The 10,007-nt window shown below is 37.5% G+C and overlaps 1 protein-coding gene across 4 annotated transcripts in view; it reads right to left on the bottom strand.

Moving 5' to 3' along the window:
* Positions 1-10,007, bottom strand: part of arhgap44 (Rho GTPase activating protein 44) — a 42,473-nt gene that overhangs the window by 30,718 nt on the left and 1,748 nt on the right. For all 4 annotated transcript variants that reach the window (XM_015401786.1, XM_015401788.1, XM_015401789.1 and 1 more), the window contains exons 2-7: positions 8,758-8,797; positions 8,183-8,302; positions 5,520-5,596; positions 5,296-5,407; positions 4,000-4,076; positions 751-868 (exon numbers count right to left, since the gene is read on the bottom strand). In XM_015401786.1, coding sequence (XP_015257272.1) covers positions 751-868; positions 4,000-4,076; positions 5,296-5,407; positions 5,520-5,596; positions 8,183-8,302; positions 8,758-8,797 — 544 coding nt within the window. The remainder of the gene's footprint in view (positions 1-750; positions 869-3,999; positions 4,077-5,295; positions 5,408-5,519; positions 5,597-8,182; positions 8,303-8,757; positions 8,798-10,007) is intronic.

Below are 10,007 nucleotides of genomic sequence, written 5' to 3'. Positions count from 1 at the left end.
CACCATGCTTTTTATGGAAGTATCTACTTCTTTTTAAGATTATTCTAGTTTTACACCGAACGGAATGAGATGCAGCTTTCAGTCCTACTGAGTCAGTAATGGTTCAAACTCTTTAATGGTCCGCTCACTTTCTTCATGTTAAATCATGAATGTCAACCTAAACAAAACTAGGTTAAACCTGAGCTTCATTTTGCTATGTTTGTGAACAAACTTGTTTTTTTAGGTTGGCTATTTCTTGGAAGGTTCTTCACTTATTTCTGTTTCTACATTTATAGAAAGCTCATTTGACTGGAATCTCAAAGCCTCTGAAGTTCTTTGTAACTCTTTCTTGGCTGGAAGGGGGAGTATGTGTTGTTTGGAGCTCCTTTAGCCTACTTCCTGTTGTCAGGCAGGTACTTTTAAAGTGACTTTCAGATTTTCAGGCCTGGTTGTGGATTTTGAATATGCACTCAGCTGCAGAAACCAATAATAATAATGAAATAATATTTGTGATTTAACAAGAGGATGATTCCTATTTTCGTATGTATCATGTTCGTTTGGAGTTCTTTTTTTTCCTGACTAATAGAAGGTATTATGTATAACCTGCTTAACTGGTTATCTTTGTCTCGTATTAAATTAGTTTAATGATATTATTCAATTTACTGTGACAAAAGAAACTATAACAGAAATAAGATATTTATAAAGAAGCAAATACTCCTGCACAAGACTGCATTTTTTTTTCCATTGACATTTGAGATAAAATCCACTGACTCGACAGATCTCCATGCGGTTGGCTGCCTCCTCCATCTCCTCCCGGAGGTGGTCAGCCTTAGCTCCTGTTGGCTGCAGATTGCTGGATATTCCCGACGATTTGTTAGACTGGTAATATCTGGGAGAAAAAAAGAACATGTTCGTCTTTACAAAATATATACTCACGGGACATTGTTTTAAGGCTAAAAAGCTGCTATGGGGAAGTCATTTGTTAAAAGGAGGCAAAGAATGGCAGGCTGCTAAAACTATCTTTAGGCTATTTCCTTTTCTGATTTCGTCTGTCGGATTCTTCTGTCCTTCCTCTGCATGTCTGGCTGCCTGGCTCTCTGTCTGAGTGCAGATAATATGGAGCACTGCCAGAGGAGTTCAGCGCACGGCAGGAGGATGGGAGAAATTGCTTCATATTTGGGTCACTTTAAAAACTGCCAGACTGGACTGCATAATATCCTGCATGTCACTAACTATGATAACTCTGATATGACACTGAGTCAGCATGATGCATGTAAATTTGAGACAAAAGGCTATTTTTTTAGTAAAAAAAAACATTGTCAGAAGAAGATACTGATTAATTTTACTGTAAGTTACCTTTCCTGCTGTCTAATTTACTGTAAATAAACATCTGTGTTTCTAACATCTGTAAACTGAAATGTATAAAAAGGATGATTCTCTATTTTAAAATTCAACATCTTTGGTTAAAGACTGCATACATTACCCTGTCCCAGGAGAATTAAAGTATTCAAATGCCTTCAATAGGCTATATGCCCAACTTCACTACTTCCTGAACTTTAGCCAGCACCGTTGTTTCCTGTCTTTCATTACTAGACATATTGGGTGTATTCGATTTCAGAGGCTGCGTCCTCCAAGGACCCGGTCTCCCTGGACCGAGTTTTGGCTATGGATTCAAACAGGTCCAGCCTTCTCCGGCTTTCAACCCCCATACACTCTTTCGCTTGGCAACCGTGACAGTGGACACACAAGGCAGTCAAAGAATGGATGCTGAACTTCTCACTACTACTCTGGGTGCTAACATTTTGGAGGAGCTTCAGCAGCAGCACCGTCATCGCAAATATCAGATTTATAGTCCCTACACTGCAGATAGATATTGGAATCTGAGCTTAAATGTCAGCCAAACTCATTTGCACAGGGACAAATAAAACAGTTACATAAACAAAACATTATCCACCACATATCTGACTCAATAACCATTCAAAACAACTATTTTCATTAATTACAGATGGAAGGTTTCATATACTTTTATCTTATTAAACTGCATCTATAATATTCACCACTGTTCGGTGCCAAGAACCTATTTCCTCGGAGCCCAGAGCAGTCAGCTTGCAGCCGGCTTGCTTGGACTCGCAATAAATCATGGGATACCAAAGGCTACAGAGGAAAAAGCGGACCTGTCCTTCAAAACGGGAAAAAAGAAGGCTGCATTTGTGGGCCGCATAACAAGGATTCTTCGTATGATGTAATCGGCGGACGAATCTGGCCTTCGGAGGATGCAGCCGCTGAATTCGAACTCAGTGATTAATCAAGGTCAGTCATTTCAGTAACCATGACAAGATAGGATGGACACACCTGGATTAATCAGTTTGTCGAGTAATAAAAGACAGGAGACAAAGGTGCTAGCTAAAGTTCAGAAAGTAGTGGAGTTATGGATATAACCAATTTATGTAACATTATACCACTGATTGAAATGCCTTTTATTATGAGATAGAGTCTTCCTATATCCCACAGATTTCAGCCTAACCCCAACAATTATTTAACAGACTGATGAACTTTAAATACATATAATTACTTCACTATATGTTAACGTAAAAAAAAGTGAACTATTTTTTTTTTATTGTGTTTTTTTTTTAAATTTGGTTTCTTAATTGATCATTTTAAATGTCTTTTTTAATATTCAGTTACACCTTTATTACTCATTTGCTAATTTTACAATTTAACAGTAAAATTCATCCATCCATCCATCCATTTTCTCCTGCTTAGTCCTTGTGAGGGTTGTGGTGGGACATGAGCTTATCTCCAGCTATCTCCAGGGTAAAGTCAGGGTACACCCTGGACAGGTCGTAAGTCTGTCCAAAACCAACACAGAGACACCCAACTGCGCAGATACACACTCAAACCTGAGGACAACACATGCAAGGGAAGAACATGCAAACTACATGCAGAAAGGCCCCGGGAAGGGAATCAAACCCAGAACCTTTTTGCTGCAAAGCAACAGCAGTACCCACTGTGCCATATTTGAATCATCTATTAGACAAATAAGTAAATAGATATTTTGAATTCTATTTCATGGAAGAGTCACCTTTTGTACCTCAAAATGGTCCCTTCACTCAATAATAGATTTGTATCTTGCTGCACATCCTTTCAGGTCAATCTCTGCACCCAGCCTATCAATAAGACACCTTTTCGACTTTACTTTCCAGCTTTTATTTTATTTTATTCCAGCGTTTTATTGTCATTAAACTATCACAAGTAGAGAGCAACAAAATTAACTCTCTGCATTCCCTTGGTGAGCAGTGTGGGGTTAAGGGACTTGCTCAGAAAGCCAGAGTGGCAGTCCGTGGGAGTGGAGCTTGAACTCAGAACCTCAGGATTCCAAGCAAAATGCCACCACTCCCCAAAGCAGGCATTAGTGTGAAGAGTTTTGCCTAAGGACCCTTACTGGCAGCTCATTCCCCCCAAATCGGATACGAACCAAGGCTTCCTGTTTGCAGGACGGGTGATCTACCACTTTAGCTAGCCAGCCGCTTAGAACTATTATTTCTTATTTCTTAAAACTATTTGAGAAATACCATGAATCATGTTACCATTGTTGAACGGCTGTTTGCTTTTTTAACAGTGAGCAGAACGGCAGTATTAAAAAATCTTGCTGTAGATAAATATGTGTTATAGCATCAGCATGAATCACTGTTCAACAGGAAGCTGTTAGGAACAACTTTAACATCACGCTGAGCAATAGAATCAGGCAGTGATGTTACAATGAAGAGAAAAGGTCTGATTCAAACAAGAACATTTAGGAGGTGACTGACGGAGGGATTTTTTTTCCCAGGCTATCAGCAGAGTTCAGGGAAAGGAACTTAAATATCACAGAACCTCCATGGTGTGCAATCAAATCCTAGTGACATTCAGTGGGAAGCCTCAGGAGCTCCGAGTTCACAGGGGATGGAGTTTCCAAGTTCCTTGACTGCTGTTAATTCTCTCTCACTTACACAATAAAGTCAAACATGTCTCCATGCTCACCTTGTGCGAGCGGAGTCCATGTCCAGGACCAGTTTTGCTAAATGTTTCCTTTGTTTCTGGATGTTTGGGATTTCCACCTGAGAAGACAGAGAAGGGAGAAACAGGTTGGTTATTGTCAGATTCTGGGCTAGTGGAGCATAACCCTGCAGTTGTCTAACAATAAACTGCTCGATCTTTGGAACAAACACTGTGACACCTCATGGCCGTGAGATTCACACAACAACCTGGTTCTTAAGTTTCCAAATTTAAACTTCCTTTGATTTTATTTGATTTCTAGTACCTGCTTCTTTGCATCCTTTAGCGTAAGAAAAACACAGTTATAGGAATAAATTAGGGATCCTAATACGTATTCCTTCCATTAAAATGAAAAGATACAATATTGATGTTAATATTCTTTTTTGTGTGTAAAAGATGAGTTAATTAAAAAAATCAACCTTTTTTTAGTCATTATACAATGAAAAACTGATCAGCTTATGCCTGCATATGTTTATTTTCAGCCAGTCTTTGTTGGATTTATTGAGATATTTGGGAGGATTTTCATGTCATATTGAGCTTTATGTTTTATTTTCTTTGCAGGTAGTCTCACATTTCTTTAAGCACTTTGTGACACAGCAAAAAAATTCAAGGGATCCTGCTGTTACAACGCATGTCCAAAGAGTTGGTATGAGGTTCTTTACCTGAATTGCTGAATGTAATTCATACTGAACTGACAGAGCTGCAGATTTTGTCATTAGTCCACAATTTATGATAGAGCTGATAGGCTGATTTCAGTTTTTTTACATCCTACTACAGCTACAAGCTTCTTTCTAAAGGCCTCAGACAGCTCTGTAGATCTCGCCATGATGTTTACTTTCACTTTAACAGTACAGCACCATTTAAATGCCTTTTAACAGAGCAAAATGCCTCTAAAAATTCTGAGTAATCACTCTCTAATCACATAGTTTCAAAATACTATATCTTAAGTTGCAGCCAAGCCAAGTCTGCATATCTGTTATATTTTTGAAGGATTGTAACTGCCCTCTATTTATATTTGCTTTTTCCATTGTTAAAGCAGACTGAAAAAGAATTTTGCAATAAATCCAAACATGAAAAATATTTTAACAGATGAAGATATGCACATTTACATGTCAGTCTAGAGATGTAGAACCTTTACTTAAAGCATTTATAACACAATATTATGATCTTAACTGTATAACTTACACGGTTCAACGTTATACAGCCATAAAACTAGAAGTAAAAGGATTAGAGCTTTTTTATTTTTATAATAAGATATAAGAAAGAAATCTGTGCCCCTACCTCTGCTAGGTCGCATAAAGGCTCAATCACGTCTTTCTCGATGGTAAGCTCGAATAAAATGAGCTCCTGAGCAAGTCTCTCCTGCGTCTCGCCACAGAGTTTCAGCATCTTCCTGAATTCACCAATGATACATGTTTAATCAGGGGGGAGGAGGTCATGGCATCCAATACTCCTTAGTTTAACAGCTTTCAGCAGGTGAATAAAAAGGATGTTATAGCGCTTACCCCAGCAGAGAGTCGTCCCCTAGCACGGCTGCTCCCTCCACCATACATTGTGCGAGCGTTGTGAGAGGGAGCTTCTTCTGCAGAGAGATAAGCAGAAACCTTCACTGATTCAGCCTTGGTAGCTAAGTGTGTCAGTTATCTCAGAACATTGTGATTAACACAAGAAACACATCAATGTGTGACAGACAACAAGCAGCTGCGACACCTGGTAATGTCTCAACTAAAAATAATGCTGTAGAACATGCTATGTTATCTAACAAAATGTGTCCCTCACTCTGGAGTTAAAAACATCCTATTTAAATGAGTTAACTGGGTTCAAGCACTAAGCCATCATTTTTTAACTTTTCGAAAGATTATATTTGATTTATTTGGGGAAATAAAAGGACCACATATAAGGACAGAGGTGGTTCTGACCCTAATAGCACACTGGGAGATTTCTGCTCTCTGCCCCCATCAATGGTCTCAGGTTTTTCTAGTGACAATAATGAATCTCAGCTTTTATATATACATATATATGTATTTATTCTGAAAAAACTCAGAATACATTGGTTCACATCTGATTTGCGTACCCATTTTGGATTTTAAGCTGGAGATGATCGAATGCATGTCTAATTTCTTCGGAAATGTGAAATAGCCCTTTAATTGTCAAATCTGAGGCTACAGATGACAACTTTTGAGTAAAGCCATACTTTCCTAGAGTCACTTTACTGAACATAACAAATAAACACTAGAAGAATTGTGGATTTAAGATGAAGATAACAGAAATTCAAAAACTCAAGTTCTAGTACTGCTAGTTATCCTGTCATTTCAGCTTTACAACTAGCCTTAGTATAGAATTGCTGAAACAGTTATCACAATGCTAAAGTTCAGGCTTTGTACTTAAGTTTTACCAAGTCAAAATCAAAATAATATCCCTTAAACCACATTTAGCTACTAACCCACCAAACACTACTCCAGGATCACACTGAATACGATTCAACTGTGGTGAGGTTGTGCTGCAAAAAGTCCCTCACACAGAACCCTGCAACCAGGCTGGCCCAGCTGTGCCTCCTGCTGCAGAAACAGCGCTTAAAAAAATGATGTTCACATGGGATTACAATTTTTCTGGGAGTTGTTGGCCAAAACTTGTTATCTGTGCACATACATATCCCCTTCTAATCCTCCAACAGCCTTTCTGTTTCCTTGTGTTTCTGTTCTGCTTTTCTTTCTGTTTTCATTAGTTAGGTTTCTTGTAGGTTGGTGGGTTAATTCTGTTATTTGAATTATTCAGTTACTTGATCCACAAAGAATCAGTAACTACAATCACATTGCCCTGTAGCTGCTGTGAGTATACACAGTGATTTTAATTATTTGGGTTTCTTATGGCACCGGCACTGCAGCTGCACCGCAGCGATCAGTGGGACCCTTTGCAAAAGTCAGAAAGAGAAGTAAAACAGGACATTCCGACCACCAAAACACCTTAATATGTATTTGTATTTAAAAGTGCATGAATCATTTTAATTGTTTTTCTTTTCCCAATGTAAAGAATTTTGAAATTAAAATTTCAACTGGAATGATGTTAAAGGTTGGTCATTCAGATTAGATAATATATACTAAAATCTTAAAATCCAACATGGCCGTCTCCTGTGAAAAAGGGTATTAAAAGAAATGAACTAATAATCTACAATCTTGTCAGTGTGTATTAATCTATTTTACCCTTGGAAATAGACATATTGCTGAAGTCTTTAAATGCTACAGCTAAATACGTACTTATCATTTTCACTTTTAGTAACGCAAATGAGAAAATCTTTTTTAATTTCACCACTTGGGTAATTATTGTGCTGTCACTGAATGTTCTTAGATTGTTTGTTTCATGGATAAATATCAGTTCATTGAGAAGTCAAACCCTGCAGGTTCAAGGTGTTTATTTGTTCCCTCTCATTAATAAAGCTGAAAATATATAAGACAAATAAATAAATTACAGATTAATGTACAATTTCTAACATTTCTACCAAAGGTTACACCAAGTTCACAAGCTTGCTGAAAATGTGTATTACAGTAAAAATCCCATTTATCACGAATGATTAGCATCACAATAGACCTCACAAACAAAAGATCCGTGGACTATTTCCTTTGATCTGAAAGAATGGAAAACTGATTTTCACTCTGTTTGCCTACCTGTGTTAGAGTGGAGAAATCACATTACTGCTTCACTCTTTCAGGAATACAAGACAAAGGATGTTTTTTGTTTTGTTTTTTTGCAGATAAGAGTGCTTTCATTTGTTTGAAAAATGATTGTGAATGAATGTTCTGTTTCTGCCTGCCATCTACCTCCAGTGGATTAAAACCTATATTGCTACATATTTGCTTTTTTTTTCTTATTTACAAAACTACCCCCCTTTGAGTTTTGCTCTATTCTTCGATTTTATTTTCCTTCCTCTGATTTTTCTGAGACTTTTTGATGATTTTCATCTGAGTAAACATATTTTTTAAACTTTTTTTTTATCTGGGATTATTAATTCATAGCATTATCCTGACAAATTTCACTCTTAATGAACCAAAACCTGAGATTTCTCTGCATGTTGCAGGCAACATCCAGAGTGTTGATACCTAAAAACAACCTAAGATTTTGATTTTCTTTAGTGTTTATTGTTTTCAGCAACACGTGGAGTTTGGAGTCTCACCGAGGGTGACCTGACAGACTTCTTGTCCACATCCACACCCTGTTGACCCTGCAGACAGGCGGTCAGCTTCTTGTGTGTGCTGTGGGAAACCTGCTTGACCAGCTCCAATCGTTTCTCAACCTAAAATTGAAACACAATATAGAAAAAACTTGTCAGAATCTATGGAACGTGTCCCATCAAATGTGGATTTTGACAGTACAAAAAAGGCTTCAGTTAAGAAAACTTAAAAGAAACCTTGACTCTGTAGCTGTTTTATATTTGCATATAAACACTGTATTTGTGCTTAAACGCCTTTCACTGCATTACCAAACCAAATCAGTGGAGAAGGCAACAGAGGGCATCATTATTTTAGTCAATTACAATCCCACACCCTGGATCAATCACTGGGGACGTTCAGCTTTATGTATTGCAGAAAGTCCAATTTCTGCCCTCATTACAGTTGCCTGAAGGCATTCCAGAGTCGTCTCGTAAAAGTAATTTTATGAATGCTGAATACTTTGCACCACTAATGATTGTTTCCCAAGAGAGACGTTCATTCTAGCGCAAACATGTATTCGATGAAGACTTATTAGTACCTGCAGTAGGTCATCACTCAATACTTCGGTTTTTTCAGCCCTGGAAAAGAAAATGAGACAGGAAAGCAGCTGTTAGGGTGATGAGCGAAAACTCATAGTATAGAAACATGGAAACTTCAAACTTCTGGGCTGGAAATAAATAATATTCAAGTTCTGAGGAGAGGAAAATACAAATAAATAGTATATATTTTTAAAGTGTGTGTTTAGTGATCCCCCAGTACGTATAACAAAAGGATCTCATCCTGAGACAACTGAGCACTCAGACAGAAACAGGCCTGAAAGCTGAGTGATATATTTCATATATACTTTGGTAGAAAATACATATAAAATGTAAAGAATTCAGATGTAAAACCAGTAATACAAACTAGATGTTCTAATTTATGGAGGAATGACTGTGAAATTAATGCCTTACATCAAAACGCAGCCATGATATAACTACATTATCTCACAGGATTTCCCAGCCATTCAGCTAGAATTCCACAGACATGGATATCACATCTTCACTAGGATGTTTTTTTCCTTTGACATTTCCATATAAATGAGGTTTTTATATGTAAACAATCATTACTCTTAATGCAGAGCAGGAAGCACTGTTATAATCATAGATTCAGGGTATGTAGAAAAAAATAAACCTTTTAAATTGAAACAACTGAGATGAATCTGTGGCTGCAGAAAAGGGTGGAGCAAATACTTTTATAATCAATTTTGCAACAAATTTTAAAACTTTTGAAACCATGTCTAAAATTTCAAGCATCATGCAACCAGCATAGCTGAGCCTGGGTATAATTCCTGGCTTTGCATGTTTCTCTTTACCAAAGAGCACAAATCCAATCAGAACTAAACTTATACTAAGTCCAAAGCCCATCTATGTGCAGTATTTATTAATTTGGAGAGCCTGGATTGTTTGGTTTCATTTGCTTAGTGAGATTTAATTTTTTATATTATAGTGACATCCTTGGAGCCCTGCTTGTCCTGAGTAGAAATAAAGATATCACTCATTATAAATTAGACCATTGAACTCAAGAAGAGTTAGTCAACCATAAAAAACTACTTATAACCTAGGGGCTGAATCTGTGAAACTAAAAGAGAGATGATTCACACACTCACATATGCGATCCTCACATGAACAGGACACGATCTTAACCTGTGCGTGTGTGGATCTTATCCTGTGCGTGTGTGGATCTTATCCTGTGCATGTGTGGATCTTATCCTGTGCATGTGTGGATCTTATCCTGTGCATGTGTGTAACT

Source organism: Cyprinodon variegatus, unplaced genomic scaffold (assembly GCF_000732505.1).
Source record: "Cyprinodon variegatus isolate N-32 unplaced genomic scaffold, C_variegatus-1.0 Scaffold1258, whole genome shotgun sequence".
Classification (NCBI taxonomy): Eukaryota; Metazoa; Chordata; class Actinopteri; order Cyprinodontiformes; family Cyprinodontidae; genus Cyprinodon; species Cyprinodon variegatus.
Note: the sequence above shows the minus strand (reverse complement) of the source record. Positions and strands in the feature narration are given on the sequence as shown.